The sequence below is a fragment of the Phodopus roborovskii genome, unplaced genomic scaffold, assembly GCF_943737965.1.
Source record: "Phodopus roborovskii unplaced genomic scaffold, PHOROB, whole genome shotgun sequence".
NCBI lineage: Eukaryota > Metazoa > Chordata > Mammalia > Rodentia > Cricetidae > Phodopus > Phodopus roborovskii.
The window spans coordinates 1,980,616-2,003,673 of NW_026126571.1; the positions used below are offsets into that span (position 1 = coordinate 1,980,616).

At 51.9% G+C, this 23,058-nt stretch overlaps 1 protein-coding gene across 1 annotated transcript in view; it reads left to right on the plus strand.

Annotated features, from left to right (window-relative positions):
* The window catches only part of Tet3 (tet methylcytosine dioxygenase 3), an 86,979-nt gene extending 67,624 nt beyond the window's left edge, over positions 1-19,355 (plus strand). Inside the window, exons 4-11 of the mRNA XM_051202949.1 lie at positions 1,604-1,694; positions 7,196-7,289; positions 10,398-10,606; positions 11,490-11,640; positions 13,866-13,955; positions 14,367-14,504; positions 16,251-16,587; positions 17,164-19,355. Coding sequence (XP_051058906.1) covers positions 1,604-1,694; positions 7,196-7,289; positions 10,398-10,606; positions 11,490-11,640; positions 13,866-13,955; positions 14,367-14,504; positions 16,251-16,587; positions 17,164-18,905 — 2,852 coding nt within the window. The 3' untranslated portion in view covers positions 18,906-19,355. The remainder of the gene's footprint in view (positions 1-1,603; positions 1,695-7,195; positions 7,290-10,397; positions 10,607-11,489; positions 11,641-13,865; positions 13,956-14,366; positions 14,505-16,250; positions 16,588-17,163) is intronic.
* The last annotated feature ends 3,703 nt before the right edge of the window (positions 19,356-23,058 follow it).

Genomic DNA, 23,058 nt, shown 5'->3' on the forward strand with positions numbered 1-23,058 from the left:
TTTTGGCGCATGGTTGTTGCCTGTGTCCTCGCCAGTACACTGCGCAGCAGTGACCCATTGAAAAACGAGTCATTCCCTCCCTTCTTACCTCTTACCTGACTGCCCTCACTGAGCTGTGGCAGCGCTGCATTGTTGAGGAAATTGTTGGTATTCCTCCCCAGCTGGATGCTTGGCTTCTGCTTGGCTTCTGGTTGTGATTAAGGTCCCCTTTAGTAAACTTTAGCAGGGTGGGATTCTGTCATGTTTTGAGTCCTTCTCTATACTGATAATTTGGATAATCTTCTGCTTGCTTGTTTTTTTTTTTTTTCAGCATGTGTGTAGTTTAAGTTTATAGGGTGTGTGTGTGTGTGTATGTGTATGTCTGAGTGTGTGTGTGTGTTCACATGAGGATGAAGGCGCCAGTAGTCCAGAGAGGACATTGGATACCTTGTAGCTGACGTTACAGGCTAGTTCTAAACTGCCTGAAAAGGCTTCTGGACCATGAATTTTCTATGTAGCCAAGGCTGGCCTTGAATCCCCGATCCTCTCAGATACTGGGATTATGGGCATGAATCACCATACCTGCTGTGTCTCATGTATTTCCCTAAGGTTGTCTCTGATAGCTGTATCAGAATGTCATCCCTGCTGGGCCTCGTGCTCAGGCCCGTAATCCTGCCTACTTAGGGGCTTGAAACATAGAGGGTTTTCAATTGCAAACCTAGCCAGGTTGACTTTGCAATACACTGCCTTAAAATTTCCTTTGCGGGAGACCAGGAATAATACCTCGGTGGGAGAGTTTTCGTATAGTATGTGTCATGAGGTTGTTTTGGCGCTGTGAAGAGACAGCACCATGACCATGGCAGCTCGTACAAAGGGAAATCTCTAGCTGGCACTGGCTTGCATTATGGCGGGGAGCATGGCTGAGTGCAGGCAGACAAGATGCTGGAAAGGCAGCAGGAAGTGAGAGCCACACTAGACCAGGCTTGAGCGTGTGAGACCTCAAAGCCCACCTCCTGGTGACACACCTCTTCCAGCAAAGGCACACCCACCTCAACAAGGCCAAGCCTCCTAATGGTGCCACTCCCTATGGGCCGGGGGGGGGGGGGGGGGCTTTTTCAGACAGTATGCTTAGGACCCTGCATCCAACCCCTGGTGCTGCAACAAAGAACTTACTTGTTCTTGGGGCAACGCTGTTTGGAATGGATGTGGATGCACCACATTTGACTTATTTCCGTCTGTCCATGGACGCCTGTATGGGCATGCTGCTGTTGTGAACCCTGGTGTGCGATGCATTTTAGCTCGCTGACTCCTGGTCTAAAACGTGTGTGCAGAAGCAGGGCTGCTCTGTCCTGTAGCACACGACTCCAGCTTTATTGGCTGAGGGTGAGCTGAATTGCGAATGATAAGTCTTGACAAGGCTTGACTCTATCAGGCGTCTAAGTTTTCCTGGTGTGTGTGTGTGTGTTGTGAGATTAATCTCGTTGGGTATTTCCTGATAGGGATGGATGGACAGTTTTCTTACATGTTTAGAAGCTTTGTAACACACTGATGACCTTCCTGCTACTGGCTTACCCTTTTCTGAATTAGTGTCTGCAAATAACGCTTGCTCTTGGTATCTCTGCAGAACAAATAGTGGAGAGAGACGAAGGCCCGTACTACACTCACCTGGGATCTGGCCCCACAGTAGCTTCTATCCGGGAACTCATGGAGGAGCGGTGAGTGACGCTGACATCCGGGAGACTGGGGCTTATCGGGTGGAGTATGGGTGCCGAGCGCCTCAGGCCGTGGGGTTGTGCTAGGCGGCACTGGATGGTGGCAGGGTCAGTGTGGGACTCTCTACCTGTTCTGGCTTTGATTCGTCTGTAGATGCTGCCCTCCATACGCCCTCCAGCGCCTCTACCCTTCTCTTGTTCCTGGGGGTGGGGCACTGACGAAACACAGCTGTGTGATGCTACCCATGTGGAGTTTCCTGCAGCCTGGTGTGCTTGGGTAGTTCTTCTGCAGTGTTGATTGCCTCGCTCCCTGTGTTCTTGACATCCTGCAAAGGGATACTTGGGGCTCTAGTTCCAGTCAGGTGGCTTTTTCTTGCTTTGATTTCCTACCCCCACCAAAGTTACTTCGTAAGTGGAGTCTGTCCTGATTTTTCTCCTATGAGATGTTCTGGCTTCATGTTGCACATTTCTCCAGGAGGTCTTGAAAGACTCTGGGGTGCTCGGGGGCAGGGTGCATATTGCTACAAAAGTGGTTTGTTGTTTTTAGGTCAGTTTATTGGAAAAGACTTGAGTTGGGCTATGTCTATGGATTTTTATTTTTGATCTTTTAGTAGTTGAAGACATGGTGAGTTTATGTTCCAAGGCTATGGGGTTATTTAACAGCAACCCCCCTTTTTTCTTTTTATTTTAAGGGATGAAAGGTTTATTCTAGTTTACAATTTGGGGTCCAGTCTATTATGATAGGGAGGCATTGTGACTGGCTTATTGTGAGGTTTCGGACATTACATCCAGAGTTAGGAGAAAGTGTTGAATCTGGGCTCCTTTCTTTATTCCTTCACATAAAGACTATTTACTTATTTGAGGGTTTTGTCTGTTGCTTTGTTTTGTTTAAGACCGGATCTCTGTGTAGCCCAGGCTGTCCTAGAACTCAGAGATCCATCTGCTTCTGCTCTCTGAGTGCTGGGATTAAAGGTGTGCACCACCATGCCTGGCTCACAGAGGCTTTCAGAGCTGCACAGGCCACAGCAGATAATAGTACTGTGTCGCCGTCTGTGCGTGGTGGTGTAGCTCTGGTCCTGTACTTGCAACCGAGTCCACTTGGAGCAGTTGGGTGACTCAGTTTCCTTTGTACAAAACAGATGTCACAAGGACATCCTGTAAGAATGCTATGGACATAAAACCTCAAGGGTGGGTCTCAAGTGGTCAGAAAAGGGTGGGCTCTGTGTGTGTGTGTGCGTGCGTGCGTGCGCTGACGTTCTCAAAATCAATCATAGAATTCTAAATAAAACAAAAGCAAAGGCGACCGACATTTGCTTACGCACGCCGTTTTATGGAAGGCTTAGTGTCTTAGTTTCTGCAAACATGGAGCCAAGTCTCCATAGGTTGGTGGGAGCTGGGCTAAGCCAGTCAGTGCAGCGGGGAATAGGATAGCGGATGGATCTGCTGTAAACTGAGCTGGGTGGAGGTCACTGATCTGCAGCCATCGTTTCCTGTGCCACCTGGGAGCATCTCAACATAGCCGTCAGAAAAGCCCGGTTTTTAGAGACCCATTCTAAACGCAGTCCTGATTGGAAGAGCCCCGCCTGCGCCCAGAACAAGAAACTTAGATCCATGTGTGTTTGTATGGGCCTCCTCAAGCGCCCGCCGCATCTTGCAGACTACACGTTTGGATAATGACTTAATTTTGTTGATTATTTTGTTGTGGTTTTTGTTGGTTGAAACAGAGTTTTAGACAGCCCAGGCAGACCGTAAACGTTCTGTGTATCTGTGTGGCTGACACCGGCCTTGATGTCCTAGTCCTGCCGCCCCCTATCAAGTGCTGGGGTCTGGTCCCCCACACCGAGCTTGGCCGCGGGCTTCCGTAAGGGATTGCAGGGGGAGAGTACAGTGGTGGTTCAGTTGGATTTGGTAGTACTCCTGTGGAGTGGGGGGTGGTGGTGGATGTTAATGTCTTCCAAGATTTCCAGACAGCTTTCTAAGTCTCAGTAACCTTAATTACAGCAGAGTGCGTTCTGAAGAAAGAATCTGGAGGGAGCGATAGTGTTGAGGTTGTACTTTTCCCTCCCTGCTTTAAAAATAACAGCCAGCTATAGATTTCTTCAGGCAGTGATCCAAGGGAGGGACCCTCGGAGCTGGCAGTGCTTATGTTTGCCTCAGCAAATGGCGTGTTTCCACATAAGGACCCCATGAGTCATGGAGCAGGCAGTGCTTGCATCCCCAGCGAGTTGAGAGCCAGGACCCTGGGAGTGACGGGAGGGCTCCCCTTTGGGAGTCTGCATAGGATGAATTCTTCCAGGCTCGGTTCCTAACAACACAAAACCTGTGGTCACATTTTGTACAGCAGCCCGCCTTTCCCTCTTCCCATTGAGCTTATCTTGCAGATGCTTTCATTTCTGGAGCAAGGAGGGAAGCCAGTGAGTGAAGAATTTCTCACGAGGGTGTCGAGTTTGTGACTTGTCCCGGCTGACTTTAGCTCTCTCTTCACTTTTTCTTTGTAGGATGACTGTATTGTCAGAGAGGCCAAAGTCAGGGAGACGCTGGTGCTTTTAGCTTTTGTAAGGCACAGACCTGAAGGAGGGAGCCCAGTGTATCACAGCTACTGGATACGCAGGTCCTGTTGTCGGTAGATAACTGGAGTCAGTTGTCAGCTCCGGTCTGTAGATGGGTCCCACTACCCAGAGCCTGGAGTTCCATCAAGGAAAGGTCCTCTGCAGCCAGCATGCACTGCTCACAGTCCTCAGAGCTTAACGAACACCGATCTCGTTAGTGCTGGACAGCAAACCCTGGGGAAAGTCCTTCACCCTTGAGCAGGAGTCCAAAGCTGCTGAGGGCTCGCAAAGCACAGGCAGGGAGACCTCTGCTGGTGACCCTGGGGCCCCTTCAAGAACCATAGGCCAAGATGTTCGTCATCCTCAGTGATGCTTAAGCTGGTCCTTGCAGATTCGCTTGGACTAAGCCTGGTAATTGACATGATAAGCCAGGGAGCGAGACATTTAAAGAGAAACAACCAAAGCCGAAGTTGGCTATCAAGTTCTGTTCAGGGAGGAACGGGGGGGGCCAGCAAGCGGCTCCGTGGGTAAAGGCACTTGGTGTCAAGCCTGGGCTGTCATCTTGAAACCCTCGGGAGGAAAAGAGAAACAGGCTTCCTCCCACGAAATTGTCCTCTGACCCCCACACATACGCCAAGGCATGCCCTCTCCCCCCAAATGTGTTTAAATGAGAATTTAATTTATATGCATTGATGTTTTGCCTGCGTGTGTACCTGTATGAGGGTGTCTGTTGACCCTGGAACTGGAGTTAGACAGTTGTGAGCTACCATGTGGGTGCTGGAAATTGAACCTGGGTTCTCTAGAACAACCAGTGCTCTTAATCGCTGAGCCGTCTCTCCAGCCACTTATGACCTTTTTAAAAATTGTTTATTCTTTCACATTTCACTTTACATTCCACCCACAGTTCTCCCTCCCACCCATCCTTCCGCTCCCCTCTCCACCCCCCATTCCGCTTCTCAGGGGTAAGGGCTCCCATGAGGAGTCAACATAGTCTGCACAATAGGTTGCACAATAGGTTGGGACAGGGACAGGCCCCTCTCCCATGCATTAAGACTGAGCATGGCCTCCCACCATGGGGAGTGGGCTCCAACAAGCTAGTTCACGTGCCACGTTTGTATTGTATGTGCGCTCTCTCTCTCTCTCTCTCTCTCTCTCTCTCTCTCTCTCTCGTGTGTGTGTGTGTGTGTGTGTGTGTGTGTGTGTGTGTAATACTTCTGGCTGTCCTGGAACTCACTTTGTAGAACAAACTAGTCAGGGACTTGAAGACTAAAGATGTGAGCCACTACCCCTTGGCTTTAATTTTTTTGGGGTGGTGGTGGTGTCGTCTCCAATGAAAACTTAGAGGCACAATCTCACAAGGACAGGACAGTGGAGGAGGAGCTGGCTAGAAAACCAGAGCCTGTGACCTCCGCTCACCCCCCTGTGGAGAAAATGATAGTTCCTGACAGGGCTCCCTAGACAAACCTGGGTCCCAGGCCTGCCTGTGGGGGCTGTCCTGACCCATCCGGGCAGCAAACAAGAGCAGCACCGCGGGGTCCTGCTGCACAGATGCTCAGTGGGGTCTGCAAGCACCTCCTGTAAAGCTGTGCAGCCCTTGCCTGTTAACGTGGGCAGGAGCGCTTTTCCCCTCCCCTAAGATCTGAGTGAGATGACAGCTTAGTTCAGTGTTTGAAAAGAAACTCTGCTCCCTTTTCAGTGAGGGAAACGACAGCTTAAGTATTGGCTGGGCATGGTACATGCCTGCAACCCCAGCCCTTAGGAATGGAAGGTCATGAGGACTGAGTTCCTAGACCAGCCTGGGCTACACAGTGAGACTCTATCTCAGAAAAGGAAAAAGAAAAAAAAAAAAAAAAAAATCAGTGCAGAGTAGAGAAAGCACCTTGGCCCCTGATTTTTTTTTTTTTCCAGACACTTTGTTAAAGGCATGATGTGCATAAGTACATAGAGAAGTCATAGACCATAGACCAAGGGGAACTAATCACGCCAACCTTTGCACCACCAAGCTGCATCCAAGACCTGTGTCCTGGTCCACTTGGTCCTAGGGCATAGTGATGGAGCCCAGGAGATAAAGAATATGGGGTATCTTAAACTGTACACATTGGGGCAGCATTATGCCTTCTGAAATGGCATACTTAAATGTTGTAATCAAATGAATTCACTACGGACTACAAGTGCATTTTTACTTTAAAAGCCTCTCCATGTTGGCCCCTGAGGGATGACGTAGAGAGTGCTTACACTGCAGTCTCAAGGTCCAGAGTTTGGTTGTCAGCACCTACAGAGCAAGCCAGCCATCCTGCAAATGCCTATAATTCCAGTTCCAAGGGATCTGATACGCCCCCCCACCCTCTTCCATGTTTTCTCAGATTACACACTCACACACACACACACACACACACACACACAACACACACACACACAGGATAAGTCAGTCTTTCTTAGAAACCCATGTTGATTAAAAAAAAAATGCTTTAGTCCTCTAAGTGTTAAAAGTGCATTTGCTAAGTTAATTGATGCCCAGCTACAAGTCTTAGCTCCTCAAGGGACACCTTCAGCATTCCCTTCAGAGGAGAGATGCCTTTGCCTCAGCTCCGGCCAACTTCATGCAGAGGGATGTCTGGAAAGACCCTCGGTGAGGTCCACAATGAGCAAAGCATGGCAGGAGCTCTGTCGTCACAGACTGGAAGAGTGTGCAGGTCAGGACGGCCAGTGGCCCTTGTCTACGGAAGATACTGAAGGCCTATTAAAAAGAAAATGGCTTTTATGTTAAGAGATTTACTGACTTCTTCCCTCACACTAAGATCCTTGATGTGCATTGTCAAGCCTGGGAGGAAGAGCTGCCTTAATGTCCAGTTTACATATGTGAAGACTATGGCTGCAAACTCGGGGACCTGGCTACAGTTACGTAGCATACTGCCCGTGTATTCACTGTGCTGCTGTGGCTTGTCTCCTTTCTAGGTATGGAGAAAAAGGGAAAGCTATCCGGATCGAGAAGGTCATCTACACAGGGAAGGAGGGGAAGAGCTCTCGAGGCTGCCCTATTGCCAAGTGGGTGAGTGTTGGGTCTCAACAGCCAGGCTGTGCCTGGGTGTTATTGTCCCCTGAGCTGGTGAGAGGAAATGGACATATTTACCATCATGGGGCCCTGAACCTACGACCCTCATGGCCCCTGATTGTCTTTGTCCCACTTACATGCCAGGACCAGGCATCCTGTGCTGTCAGGAGCTGTTCATCTTTACTCTCACTGTGTGAGACCTGGGTAAGGGCCGTGGGTATAGGAAGACAGGAGCTAGAGATGCTGCTGGCCTAGCCCGTTGGACCCCGCCCCCGCCCCAAGGATTTTGACTCCTCTTTTCTGTGTGAGTGGCCAGTAATTGTGTCCTCTACCAAGGAAGACACTGAAAGCTGAGCTCAGTGAGGCAAGCTGAGGCCCCTGAGCAGGGCTCCAGGACATCTAGTCAGGGAGAACATCACTGACTCAGACCCCCAGCTCGCTCAGCCTTGCCCTGGGCTCTGGGTATCTGGTCCATGTGGAAAACGGTGTCCATGTTCAGCGTCTTAGGCACCCTGGAGGCAAGGTCACAGACCTGGGAACACTAGGCTTAACAGGGTCGCTACTGTTGTAGGAGTTGAGGGACGGAGACTAGGTGAGCCTGGAACAGGGACGTGACTGGGGCCCAAGGAGTGAGTAGAAACATTTCCGGGAGGGAGGGTCCTCGTGCAAAGGCAGAAAGGCTGCATCCCGTTCGTGTGGCTGCCGTGGATGTCAGCTGCACACTCTGCACGTTTCCCTGGGATCGCTCCTTGCCTCTGCATCTGAGTTTAATGAAAATAACTGAACTTAAATTACCACACGCTGCTTGTTTGCAGCACTCCCAGGGCATTGCTGTAGGACTTCTCACCTGGTGCTTCTTAAAGTGTGAGGAAGCAAGTTGCCTCCGCCCCGTGGGCGGGGACTCTTGCAGTTGGAGGTCTAATGTGCTAGGGTGGTAACTACCTCTTCAGAGAACTCAAGCTTGAAAACGATGTTAGCCATAGAGAGATAGTCAGGAGATCCGACCGTAAGTGTAGACAGGAGTTTCTGTCCCGCCAGGTCCTGCAGCCAGTCAGTCCCAAGTAAACACACAGACAAGAGAGGGAATCCTGTTTCCACCCAGCCATTTCAGTTCCTGTCTGTCTGTATAGACCTCTGGACCTCTATGATTAGTTGGCAGCAAGCTCCGTTCTCTGACCTTCAGACAGGCTGGCTTTATTTGAACAAGCAAGGCATCACCACACACGAAGCCTGGAGAACCCTGTTGCGGGGACCTCTGTCGCACCAGCATCCTGCGGGTACTTGTCAGTGCTGACAGTTGGCCTCCCACAGCCCACCGGGATTCCAGCAACATACCAGGAGCCCTGACGCAGTATTTAGCCTTAGCAATACAGTTTAAAAAAGGATAGTTGATTGTGGGCAGGGAAATGGGGAATGGCCTTAGAGCACACCTTAGACAAAGACCTCATGATCAGGGCAGCATGTGTAGTAGCATACAAAACACAAAATACTCTATAAGGTTCTCAGGAAGTCATGACACATGCTACAACAAACAGAACACCTTGAGACCGCACATGATTTCACGTACATGAGGTAGGAGCTTCAAAGTCAGATTAAGAGGCAGGAACTGCAATGCTGAATGACTTGGAATATAGCTTAGTAATAAAAGTGCTTGCCTAGAATGCACCTCAACCAAAAAAAAAAAAAAAAAAAAAAAAAAAAAAAAAAGACAAATTGTGAGGTCAGCAAGATAGCTCAGTGGGTAAAGGCTCTTCGCATGGGCCTTGTGACGTGAATTCCATCCCTAGGGCTTACTAGGTGATGGGAGAGGACTGGATCCTAAAGGTTATCCTTTGGCCTGCATGGGCGTGCACAGACACACTAAATAAACTCAGTAAGAGGGTGATCTCAGGTCGGGGAGCACCAGAAGGGAAGAGTTGGAGCATTGCTGTTTTATGATCAAACTTTGATCTTTATATTTGGAGTTCTAGAGGAAATGGTAGCCGTGCAACATGGTGGGTGAGCTTAAGGTCACTAAATGTACACTAAACACTGTGTGTATTTACCAAGTAACAGAGTGTGGTACTTACGTCTTTAAAATAGGAATCTGAGGGCTGAAATGGCTCAAAGGTTAGGAGTTTTACCACTCATACAGGAGAATCCAGTGCCGTTTCTGGCCTCTGGTGGCTCTGTGTTCATGTATAACTCATGAATATGTGCACACACATACATACATGTAACTATTCAAATGAAGAAAACTCTTTAAAGTTTTTGGCAAAGTACAACGATGAACACCTTTAATCCCAGCATCTGAGAGGCAGAGGCAAGCAGATCTGTGTTTTCAAGGCCAACCTAGTCTGCATCTTAAGTTCAGGGTTACATAGTATCCTGTCTCAGAAGGGGCAGCATGGGGCTGTAAAGCTCATCATTTCTGCTTTTTCTCACAAGCTGGGAAAGCTGACGAAACATGCCCCCACTAACCCCTGGCTGCATCGGGGCCCGTATCCTTGTTGGCCTACCCAGCCTCTCATTTCCGTGTAACCTGCACGGGGTCAGTGGCAGCTGTCTGCAGCCCGGGTTCGTCCCTGAACTTCACGTCCACAGAACTGTGGGTTATGTGTTGATTCTGCACGTAGCGCCTCAGACTGTTCTGATAGTGTTCCACTCCAAGTGCAAACACACACAGATGCACCACGTTCTCTGCAGATGCTCTGGGGACACACTTCCCTGTGTCCCTGGCTCACAATTTTACTTATTTTTACTCTTAAGCTTGCTTGCTTGTTCACAAATGTCTTTTTTGTTTTGTTTTGCCTTCAAGACGGGGTCCCTGGGTGTAGCCCTGGCTGTTCTGGAACTTGCTGAAGACCAAGCTGGTCTTGAACTCAGAAATCCACCTGCCTCTGCAGTGCTGTGATTAAAGGCGTGCACCAGCACACTTGGTGGTCACGAGTGTCTTAGACTTTATCATAATTAGTTTTTATTTTGCTGTTTAAAAACCTTGTTCTTCCTCTGATACTGTGTCCCAAAGACCCACAACCCCAGGTCTGTGGAGTAGTGTGAGGGGCATATGCCATGCGGAGCTCTGTGGCTTCTGCAGGCTAATAGCTCAGTCCTACGTCTCTGCAGGTGATCCGGAGAGGCACACTGGAGGAGAAGCTGCTGTGCCTGGTGCGGCATCGGGCCGGCCACCATTGTCAGAATGCCGTGATTATCATCTTGATCCTGGCCTGGGAGGGCATCCCTCGAAGCCTTGGAGACACCCTCTACCAGGAGCTCACTGATACCCTCCGGAAGTACGGGAACCCTACCAGCCGGAGATGTGGCCTCAATGATGAGTATGTGTCGGAAGGAGGGGGCGGGGGTGGGTGAGACTACAGGACCCTGGGGAGCAGGCACTGGAATGCTGGGCGGCCCTGGGTTCTAGCCCCAGGCCAACATTAACCTATCTCTGTTGGATTTTTCCTATCTTTTCATTGGGATGTGTTTAGTTTCATTAAAGTTATCCTTTAGGTGTATATTTTGGAGGGTTTTTTTTTTTTTTTTTTTTTTGACGAGACAAGGTCTTGCTATCATAGCCTTGGTTGGCCTAGAACTAGCTAAGTAGACTAGGCTAGCCTTGAACTGCGGGAGATCTGCCTGCCTCCACCTCCAGGGTACTGGGGTTAAAATTGTGCTCCACCACCCCCAGCAGGTTTGGAGGATTTTAATAAATATCTATAGTAATTAGCCCAGTCAAGACCGAGAATCGGGGTCCATGAGGTGGCTCAGTGGGTGAAGGAAATCGCCACCGAGCCCAGGAGAGAATGGCTCCTGCGGGTTGTCCGTCAGTGCCCGCAATGCCTGCACATACACATGCGTGTATGTGTGCAAGTGCAAGCACACAGCTCCCCTGTGCCCTCCACCTGCAGACCTCCCCTCAGCCCTCAGCCACGTGCCTCTCCTGTCCCTGCGTTTGCCTCTGCAAGAATGTCACCGGTAGCCCCGTGACCAGATGTGTTTCACCGAGCGAGTGTGACCACCCAGGATAACCTGTGTTAGGGAACTTGCAAGAGCTGTGGGGTGGAGGGAGGAGCCCTTGTCAGCACGGGCTGGTGGGACCCGGCGCTCTGCAGGGGCGGGGCCGTGTCAGCAGAGGTCACATGTGTGTGTCAGCAGAGGTCACATGTGTGTGTCAGCAGAGGTCACATGTGTGTGCCTGGCTTGTCTTGTGCGCTGCAGCCGGACCTGCGCCTGCCAAGGCAAAGACCCCAACACCTGCGGTGCCTCCTTCTCCTTCGGTTGCTCCTGGAGCATGTACTTCAACGGCTGCAAGTATGCCCGCAGCAAGACGCCACGCAAGTTCCGGCTCACGGGGGACAATCCCAAGGAGGTGAGCGAGGGGAGCAGCGCCAGGCCCGCCCCGCCCCTCCCTCCCTCCTACCCCTCCGCTCCTGCTCCTCCCTCCTGCCCCTCCCTCCTCACCCTTGCCCACCTGCACAGCTGGTAGCCACCACACTGATGGGTAGGAAATGTATGCTGCCTGACTTGGGATTCTTCAGCAGCCTTACGCTGCTGAGAAAGTTTGTTAGCAGGTGACGTGAAAACTGAGGACTGCTCGCTGCAGGTCCTTACGTGGCAGCTTTAAAAAATCCCTCTGAACACTTCCGACGCCAATGCAGTTCTCCTGTGTGAAAGTGACCCGGTCATTTCTGTGTGGGACATCTTTCAGGGTCATCCTGGGAGGAAGGACCTTCTCTGTGGACGACCTCTAAGTCATTGCTGGGCTTGGGGGAGGTATCCCATCCCCCCCCCCAGGCATTCATACAGATGCCTAGGCCCTTGCCTGCACGCTGGAGGCCTGTCGTGGCGCACTGGCTGGAGGCCCACACATACAGGAACAGGTTTATAGTGAGGCCTCTCCATGGCTCCTCATCCCGTTCTCCCTTCCGGGGCCTGGGTCTTACTGCAGCTTCCCCCGGGGTGGAGGGTCTGTGCGTGTCAGCTGAGGCCATTTCTCCACGGCCTTACTATTTCCTGTGCCCCGTGCTGCAATGACCACGGCAGGGTGGTCTCAGGATGAGCAGGCTCTTTCCACCTCATCCTCCTGCATACCTGGAGGGCTTCCCTCTCTGTTGAGGACAGGGAACATCCACTGGGCGGCACCTCCGTGCCCCATATAAACACCTCCCTGGCTTTGTTCTTCATAAGTAAAATGAACCGTCTTTACGGATTAGAGTAATGGTCAAGAGTACCAGCTAGTCTTCGAGGTGACTGAGTTCATACCCTAGGACCCACATTGTGGCTTACAGCCCATCTGTAACTTCAGCTCCTGGGGAACTGCGGGCACCTGCACACACATGCCACAGGCACATGCACACGTGCGCACGCATGCACACACATGTGCCATAAACACACATGCATGCACACATACACGCCATAACTACACACACATAAATCTTTTTTCCAAATTCAGAACTTTCCCCCCAAAAAACTTAGACTATTTTGTAAGCTTAAAATACTCTAATTTGTAAGACAGGACCCCCCTTCTCCTAAAGGGGCAAACGTGCCTGCTTCATCAGTGGGTTGAAGAGCCCAAGGGCCTAAGACTTGTCAGGATATGAAACAGTACGGCTTGGCTTCTCCGAGAGCCGCCATCTCTGGTGCTGTCACTCACCGTGTCCCGGGCACTGGCTGTTGCTGGGTTCGCACATACTTCAGGACCACCCATACCCCCAGACATTGTCATTCAGACCTGAGTGTGGCTCACAGGGAAGGAGGTGGGGCTCCTCCCAGGCCTGTGCTCCCCTGGCTCGTGAGCCTCACCTTGGAGCTGTGTTGCTTTGCGCCCACTGTGCTGGTGGCAGCGTCCGGACAGCAGCAGCCAGTGCAGTCACCAGGCCCTGACACAGCGTCGCATGGGTGGTGTCGCCTGCCTGAGCTGTGACCTCAGCTTCTCGCTATGCTCTGTGTGAGCGGCTGCTCCCTCCGCGAGAGCGGCTCTGTGTTCATGATCATGGCCTCGAACCCCCGCAAGCCCCCTGTGATGACTATAGTGTAAGGCCCGAGAGGGAACAGAAAGGCTGGCGCTGCTTGTGAGAGCCGCTGCTGGGGTAGGTACGCAGCCGCCCTGCGGGCGGGCCTTCCTTTGTGCTGGAGACATTTTTGCTGTCTTGTACAGGAGCCACGTGGAGCCCTACCTTGCAATTCATCCCTACCTTGCATTTCAGAAGGCTGCAGCAGCCAGAGCATTGGGTTTGTCTCTCTGATACGGGCTGGCAACAGGCTCTGGGCCGGCTGTGCGTCTCCAGTACGGTCCTGTCGGTTTGCTTTTTCTCTAACGTGGGCACAGGCACCCACACCTGTGACCCACGGTATTCAGCTCTGAGAGCGGCAGGCCTGCTGCAGCTAAACAGGGCTGCGCGGGATGGACATAGCAGCTCAGCAGCCAGGGTGACTTTTCCTGGTGAGCCTCAGTTTCCCCAGCTTTAAAATGGACGCAACAGAGGAACACTTCCTCCTTCCCGGTGGTACCCAGCAGTGGTTCCGGTGGGGCTCGTTTCTGGCGGTAAGTTTCCCAGGCAGGGCAACTCTGATGTGCCTAACCGTTCTCTGCAGGAAGAAGTACTCCGGAACAGCTTCCAGGACCTGGCCACTGAAGTTGCACCCCTGTACAAGCGGCTTGCCCCACAGGCCTATCAGAACCAGGTAGGTACCTTTGCCTGTCATGCGCCATTTTTTACTCCGGTTCCCTGATGTTAGAACGTGCGGCCTGGCCTCCCTTGTGTTTTGAAGGAGATTCCGCCTAGACGTCTCCTGTGAGATGTGTGAGATGCTTTGTTTACACAGCCTAACCCATCCCCTCTCCCTGGTTGTCCTCTGGCCTGACTTCCTCCACAGAGGTCTGAGTTCCTGTCCTCCTAGGCAGACACTCGAGCTGACCTAGGAAGAGCGAGTCCTACAGCTCAGGTCTTCTCACCTGGAAGACCTTCCCTCTCGTGGCCCGGGTTCACAGGACAGCTGTGACCGTTAACCTGCTCTTCCCTGAGGCGGAGACGCAGGTGCAGCGTCAGGGCTAGTCACTCAGGCCTCCCAAACAGCTGCCCTTGGCCTTCACAGGTGACCAACGAGGAAGTGGCTATCGACTGCCGCCTCGGCCTGAAGGAAGGGCGGCCCTTCTCAGGAGTCACGGCGTGCATGGACTTCTGTGCCCATGCCCACAAGGACCAACACAACCTCTACAATGGGTGCACTGTGGTAAGGAAGCCTGCGTGTGTGGAGTCACAGCCTGAGTAGTGTAAAGCTTCTGTTCGGTACACAAAGCGACACAATGAAAACAGAGAGCAGAGCAAGATGGATAAGTCGAGTTACCTTTGACTAAACAAAGCTGGTCCCAGAACAGCAGTGGGGTGTGTCTGTGTGTCTGTGTGTCTGTGTGTCTGTGTGTCTGTGTGTCTGTGTGTCTGTGTGTCTGTGTGTCTGTGTGTCTGTGTGTCTGTGTGTCTGTGTGTCTGTGTGTCTTGTGTGTCTCTGTGTCTCTGTGTCTCTGTGTCTCTGTCTGTGTGTGTCTCTGTGTCTCTGTCTGTGTGTGTCTCTGTGTCTCTGTCTGTGTGTGTCTCTGTCTCTGTCTGTGTGTGTCTCTGTGTCTCTGTCTGTGTGTGTCTCTGTCTGTGTGTGTCTCTGTCTGTGTGTGTCTCTGTCTGTGTGTGTCTCTGTCTGTGTGTGTCTCTGTGTGTGTGTGTCTCTGTGTGTGTGTGTCTCTGTGTGTGTGTGTCTCTGTGTGTGTGTGTCTCTGTCTGTGTGTCTGTGTCTCTGTGTCCGTCCGTGTGTGTGTGTGTGTGTGTAAAACCATGTGCAGTTGGGCATACATGCCATAAGTCAGGCATCTGGGTGGTCCTTGGATTGCATGTAGTGGCTAGTGGTGCATAATGCTCCAACTGAAGCCTGAATATAAAGATGACTTTATATGAATTATAAAAACTGAATAGTTTTAACTACTGAAGTGTTCTTAAAGGGATGAATGTGGTAGATCTGGAAGACAGAACCACAGTGTGAAGACAGTTGGAGGGCGCCTGGCAGTGGCTGGTAGGGTGTCTCAGAGCATGGATTCCATAGTCACACATGCCTGTAATCCCAGCACGCAGGAGCAGGAGCAGGGTGATTATGGCCACCTGAGGCCACAGCGTGAAGTCTTACCTGAAAAACCAGAGGGCAGACATGATGCTGTATACCTTTAGTCCCAGTGCTTGGGAGGCAGAGGCGAGTTCAAGGTCAACCTAGTGTATATAACAAGTTCCAGGGCTATATAAGTCCCTGTCCCAAAAAAAGGGTAAATTTTATTAGAAGATTTATGTGCAAGAAATGTTTGTACTATATTCAAATACGTTGTTTAAAAAACTATGTATAATGTCCTGCTTCGTTATCCAAAAGTATTATATACGTGCGTATGCATGTAATGTTTACAATTTTTAATTTTTGAGACAGGGTTTCTCTATGTAGCAGTCCTGGCTGTCCTAGAACTCGCTCTGTAAAGCAAGCTGGCCTCCAACTCGAGAGATCACCTACCTCTACCTCCTGAGTACTGGGATTAAAGCGTGTGCAACTACTGCCCAGCTACTTTTTTTTTTTTTTTTTTTTTTCTTATTTTGGCTGAGGTCACTTTTAATAAAAAGAAACATTACCTTGGAAGCAAAGGAGATGAGTGTTCAGGACTTGGGAGGGGGGAGGCGTTATTAGCCGGTGGCTGTGGCCCCATGCAGCAGCAATGGACTAAAGGCAAAAGCATCTGCCACTGGGCATAGGAGATGGAGAACCGGAGCCTCTGACAGTGCCTCCCGGCTGCTGTGGTGTTAGTTTTTAGAACCTGAGTGGTCAGGAGAGTGTGATGGGACAGGTGGATGGCTGGTGATAGGACTCATGTGGCTGCCACACATTTGGAGGCTCGGGCCCCCTCTCCCCAAGCCCGGGCTCCAATGCAGTGCCTTCTCTACCTGTGTGGGGCAGGTCTGTACCCTGACCAAGGAAGACAATCGCTGTGTGGGCCAGATCCCTGAAGACGAGCAGCTGCACGTTCTGCCCCTGTACAAGATGGCCAACACGGATGAGTTTGGCAGCGAGGAGAACCAGAACGCCAAGGTGAGCAGTGGGGCCATCCAGGTGCTCACTGCTTTCCCGAGAGAGGTCCGGCGCCTGCCTGAGCCTGCCAAGTCTTGCCGCCAACGGCAGCTAGAAGCCAGGAAGGCAGCAGCCGAGAAGAAGAAGCTACAGAAGGAGAAACTAAGCACACCAGAGAAGATCAAGCAGGAGGCTCTGGAGTTGGCGGGCGTCACCACTGACCCGGGTAAGCAAGGGGGTGACGAGGACAGGCGTGTGGGCCCTGTCCTCAAGGGGTATCACCCCACCTCACATCACACAGGCCACTGAAGAGGGCAGGTCCCGAGGCGGGCGGTTCACTCTGTCCCTCAGGAAGATGCTCTTTGGAGGACCGGCGTTTGGCTTCTCCAGTGTGCTCTCACTGAGTCTGGGGGGTGGGGGGAGACCGTTATTTCGGGGCCACCATAGGTAGGAAGTGGGCTCTGAGTGTCTTGAGTGCCCATTCTCCCCTTGCTGTGTTCCTAAGCCCACGCTTGGGATAACGAGCTTCAGTCAAAACTAAGGCATTTTCTGGGTCGGGCAGTACGGTGATGGCCGAGGACATGCCTCTCCACGAGCTATCGTCTCACCTTGGGGTCCTTGTGGGGTGCCCAGGGAGCAAGCCCAGGCTGGGCTTGAACTTACCTCAGCACCTCGTCCCTTCCTGATCTGCAGAGAGAACAACTCTCGGGCAAGGAAGGAGGTTCGCATCTCCCCTGCAGCTAGACATTGCCAGGCTGTGGTGTCTGCCTCCTTTTCTACCTTGCCTTCTGCCCTTCCCCAGGCCTGTCTCTGAAGGGCGGATTGTCACAGCAAAGCCTGAAGCCGTCCCTCAAGGTGGAGCCACAGAACCACTTCAGCTCCTTCAAGTACAGCGGTAACGCGGTGGTGGAGAGCTACTCGGTGCTAGGCAGCTGCCGGCCCTCCGACCCCTACAGCATGAGCAGCGCATATTCCTATCACTCTCGCTATGCACAGCCCGGCCTGGCCTCCGTCAACGGCTTCCACTCCAAGTACACACTTTCCTCCTTCAGCTACTACGGCTTTCCATCTAGCAACCCTGTCTTCCCCTCCCAGTTCCTGGGTCCCGGTGCCTGGGGACATGGGGGCGGCGGAAGCAGTTTTGAGAAGAACCCAGACATCCATGCTCTACATAACAGCCTGACCCCGGCCTACGGCGGTGCTGAGTTTGCCGAGCTGCCAGGCCAGGCTGTTTCCACAGACACCCACCACCCTGCCCCTCACCACCAGCAGCCTGCTTACCCAGGCCCCAAGGAATATCTGCTACCCAAGGTCCCCCAGCTCCACCCGGCATCCAGGGACCCATCTCCCTTTGCTCAGAGCGCCAATTGCTACAACAGATCCATCAAGCAAGAGCCGGTAGACCCTCTGACCCAGGCTGAGTCTGCGCCCAGAGACTCCGGTAAGATGGGCAGAGCTCCCTTGCCCGAGGCATCTCAGAATGGAGGACCCAGTCACCTGTGGGGACAGTACTCAGGGCGGAGCATGTCCCCCAAGAGGACTAACAGTGTAGGTGGCAACTGGGGAGTGTTCCCTTCCGGAGAGAGCACCACCATTGTTCCAGACAAGCTCAATTCTTTTGGGGCCAGCTGTCTGACCCCTTCACACTTCCCAGATAGCCAGTGGGGACTGTTCACTGGTGAAGGCCAGCAGTCGGCCCCCCACCCTGGGGGACGGCTTCGTGGCAAGCCATGGAGCCCCTGCAAGTTTGGGAACAGCACCTCAGCCTTGACTGGTTCCAGCCTGACTGAGAAGCCATGGGGGGGTGGCCCTGGGTTCCAAGACAAGTTGTGGAACCCTGTGAAAGTGGAGGAGGGGAGGGCTCCCACGCCAGGGCCCAGCCAGCTGGACAAGACCTGGCAGACCTTCGGCATGCCCCTGGGCTCCGGTGAGAAGCTGTTCGGAGCCTTGAAGTCAGAGGAGAAGCTGTGGGATCCCTTCAGCCTGGAGGAGGGGGCGGCTGAGGAGGCCTCCAGCAAGGCGGTGAAGGAAGAGAAGGGCGCCCCAGGAGTGGAGGAGGATGAGGAAGAGCTGTGGTCAGACAGTGAGCACAACTTCCTGGATGAGAACATCGGTGGGGTGGCTGTGGCCCCCGCCCACTGCTCCATCCTCATCGAGTGTGCCCGGCGAGAGCTGCACGCCACCACGCCACTCAAGAAACCCAACCGCTGCCACCCCACCCGCATCTCGCTGGTCTTCTACCAGCATAAGAACCTCAACCAGCCCAACCACGGGCTGGCGCTCTGGGAGGCCAAGATGAAGCAGCTGGCAGAGCGGGCCCGGCAGCGGCAGGAGGAAGCTGCGCGCCTCGGCCTGGGCCAGCAGGAGGCCAAGCTCTACGGGAGAAAGCGCAAGTGGGGGGGCGCCATGGTGGCTGAGCCCCAGCACAAAGAAAAGGGGGCTGTCCCCACCCGGCAGGCGCTGGCCATGCCCACAGACTCCGCCGTCACCGTGTCCTCTTACGCCTACACAAAGGTCACTGGCCCCTACAGCCGCTGGATCTAGGTGCCAGGAGCCAGCGTACCTCAGCGTCGGGCCCGGCCCGAGCTGCCTCTGGTGCTTTTGCCCCTGTGCCCGGGGGCGGGTTGGGGGTGCAGAAGTCTCTCTATATCTACATATATGGATATGCCTATCATATATATGTATTTATGGTCCAAACCTCAGAACTGATCCGCCCTCCCTCTCAACTTCCCCAGCACTTTGAAGAAGAAACTACGGCTGTCGGGTGATTTTTTTTTTTTTTTTTTTTTTTTTTTTCCCCTTCGTGATCTTAATATTTATATCTCCACATTGTCTTTATTTTTTTTTCCCCTTGCTTTGAGGGGCTTTTGTTTTCTCTTTGTTTTTAAAACTTTATCCTTGTATATCACAATAATGGAAAGAGTTTATAGTGTCCTTTCACAAAGGAGCGTAGTTTTAAATTCCATTTAAAATGTATATTTATTGGGTTTTTTTTTTTTTAAGCGACAATAGTAATGGTTACAGATGGGCGGGAAAGACCGTCAGTGCTTTCTGCCGGGCGAGCCCAGCCTCCTGGGAGCTGCAGGTCCCAGCCATCTGCATCCCCACCACAAACCAAGGTTAGCACGTAGCCCTGGTCTATCCTTCCTTCCCACAGGCCGGGGAGCCTCTGGGACCACCCCGTTCCCCTGTGTGGAATGGGAGAAGCTGTAGACATCTGGGGGCCCCCTGGAGATGCTGGTGTTAGGTGTCCCCAGAAACCAGGTTGGAAGTAGACAGCTTCAAGCTTGCTAGTCTCCACACTGAATCCTCTGTCCGTTATTTATCAAGTCATACGATGTCCTGGTTCGCTAGGCAGCACCTCACGCTGGAGCAGGAGTCGAGAGGCTCCTAGGAGCCCTTCCCATCTCATTGATGAAGCCAGTGAGTAACCGGGCTGAAGGAAGCTTAGTGGCAATTTTTTTTTTTTTTTTAAATCGCCCCAAAGTTTGTTGATACTGAGAAAGGGCTACTGTATCTTTGGAAACAAGAAGTTGAACCCAAGCTGTGAAGAGCCAGCGTGCTGTGCGGTGCGGTGCTGGAGCCTGGTGCTGTGCCGTGTGGTGGTGCCGTGTGGTGCTGGAGCCCTGGTGCTGTAGTATTGTGTTGGGAGGTTCCTGACTCTCAGGGCAGGTGGCATCCTGCCAGAGCTCAGCAAGCCAGTGTGATGGCAGGTCACTCATCGTCCTTATGCCTGGATCTTCACATGGGACAATGGTGCAGTCCTCCTGGCCCTCGCAGGGCGTGGCCTACACTTCATTGAAAGTGCAAGCGTCAGGCGTTTTTTTCAACAGGTTGCTAATGCTTTCCTCCTCCGAGGAGGCCAGTTCTCCATTGGATATTTCTCTCCCCTCCTCCTCCACCTCCCATGATGTATCACACCCGTTCTAAAATCCTGGTGCATTCATGTAGGTCTTTGGAATTTGAGTGTTGGTGCTTTAATTTCTGTGACATTGTCGAGAGAGGTTGGGCCCTTAATGGCTGGAAGCGGAGCTGGTCTGCAACGATTCATGGAGTGTTTGTTTTCCCGATGTTCCTCTGCTGCTCGTGTGGACAGACGTGTGTGGTGAGTGTGGGGTGGGGAGGGCTTCGTCAGGACACACACAGAGTAGCAGCCAATGCCTGAGACAGCAGTTACCAAGTAGTTCTGGCCAGGTGTGGTCTTCATAAACTGAACGTAGCAATCCCGTGACAATGCTGAAGGCAAGTCCCGAGTCCCCAAGCTTTGCGGTGCCTTGTGCCAGAGCTGAGAGCCGAGCGGCTGGGCGTTGACTGAAGCCCTTCGGAAGCGCTGGCAGAGAGTGGCTAAAAGGTGTCCTGAGCATTTTTGTGGTCTGGTTTTAAATGTAAATAGTGAGATTTTTTTAAGCACTTTTGCCTAGATTTAAACAGCAACTTGAAAAGAATAAAAAGTACATTTTAACATGTAATTGTGGGAGATACTGTAAATAGTAGCTGAATATTTAATGTGCTTTGTCAATCCACCTTTACCATATTCTGTAAAGTTGCAATTATTTTACAGGACAGAAAAATGAAATATTATTGCTTTTGAAATAAATACCCAAGAGCTTATCAGGATTTAGAATTATTCAGAATTCAGATTTATAGGAAGGAAAGCCTCTGACCTGTTTGACAAGCTAAAGGAGTCAGAGTCTTTGAAGGCGCATGCTAATTTTCTAGTTTTGAGGGAAAGTTGGGTCCTTTAAATGCTATTTTGCTTAATCGCATCAGTACTTTTACGCAGGTCTCATCTGACTCCGTGCTTAGGTAGATGCGGGGGTGCCTTGAAAAACTTCATTTTAAATAATCTTAAATAATGATATTTTACAAAGCATTTGGAGAATGTGACCGTGTACACGGCCCATGGAAGCCCCAGGTTGGCTGTTGGCTTGCAAGGTGTCCCTAGCGTGGTCCAGGTGATTCTGATGTTGGCAGTGTGTGGATCTCTGACGTGTATTCAGTATGCTCCAACCCTCCTCACCCTTTGGTAGTAAAGCCATTAGATGGAGAAACCAGTACAAGCTAAAAAGCATGTGACGTCCATCCCCCAGGCCTGCACAGCCTTGGCTCATCAGCCCGAGGCCAGGAAACAGGCTGCCGTGAGGTGAGGCATGAAGTGTCCCGTGTTGGCCTTCCAGGGCCTAGCGAGCACTGTTTCAGGGCTCAAGTGCTGTGGCTGTGCTTGAGCCCAAGCTGATTTTCACACACTACTTGTATAACCTACCTCAAATCTGTCGTTGAAACGAGCATGCTTTAGATGTGTATGTAAGACGAAACTATGCACAGTTCTATATCCCCCACCCCTTGCTGCTGAAGGCTTCTTAAAGAGAAAAATCAAAATTTTTATTTTTTACTGGCACTATCATTTTTTAAGTCCTGAAGATGATTGACAAGACATTTTTATCATGAGAAGAAAAAAAAAAAAAAAAAAAAAAAAACTAAAGCCATTGCAACTCAAGAACCTGACAGCATGAGCGAGTCTTAAGAGTTATAGCGAGGGAGATGATGCCACTGGAGTCTGCTCCCAGTGTGCCCATCCATGGCCACAGTCTACATGCAGGTGCAAGCGTTTGGTGCCCCCTCCCCCCCCCCCCACACACACACGCACGCACACAAGCACGCACGCGCACACACACATTGCTTTTTGCTCCCCCTTCCTGCTGTCTGCACGAGGACTCCCGAAGTTCTAGCCCAAGAGATTTCCCTTTAGGGTAAGCATCATTTTGCAGCGGGTTCCCACAAAGTAACTGGTGCTAGCTGGAGGAACCGCCTCCCCTGAGGGTGTCACATGGATTGGAGGGTTCAGTTTGGGGGGGTCTGGGTTTCAGCAGGGCCTAAGTGCCCACCCCCCCCCAGCCCTCCTGGGTGCTGTTGGGCAGCGTGTGAGTGAGGGGGTCAGTGTCAGAGCGAGGAGAGGCGGCCTCAAGTTGTCACAGCGAGGCCAAGCTGGCGGAAGACGGATAGCTCTGTCCCCGACTGCCTCAACCAGTCTCCATCCTTTTGTTACTGGAGTGTGTTTTCTGGACTCGGGAGCATTCTTATGAATTGAAATGGTCTAATAAAACGGTGCTACGGTGTTTCAATGTGACTGACCCTGATCTTGTTTCCCTGAGGTGCTATCTACGGTAGAAACCACAACCAACCAAAAACAAGGTGGGCTCCGTCTCTCAGCTTCCCTTTCCTTCCCTTTCCTTGACTTTGGTGCTGTCTTTGTAGACCTCTGTTTGCTGTGCTGCGTCTGCTCCGAGCAGTGTGTTCTCGCTTTGTTTTGGTTTTTTGTTTTTTGTTTTTTTTTTTTTTTTTTTATTGTTGTCCCCCTTGGTGGCCAAAGCTAGGCACTTGGAGACGGCAGCTTGCTCCTTATAAGGACAGACGGCAGTGGCTTGCCTGGCTGGGTGAGTGCTGTAGGTTTGTGCTATATCTTCTCAGGCCATATTAGAAAGGGGGCGGTGGCTTTTAGGAACGAGAGTCGGGGTCCCTGGCTCTTGCAGTATGGCAGGTATTCCCATGTGGCCCAGGGTGCTAACCCCAGAGTGGACAGGCCGAGGTCCAGGGTGCGAGGGCCTTCACCTGGCCCCGGCAGGCACGGCATGGGCAAGCCTTTGGTTCTTGCCGATCACTGGTAAGCTCCTGGTGCTGAGACTAAAGGCAGGTGCTT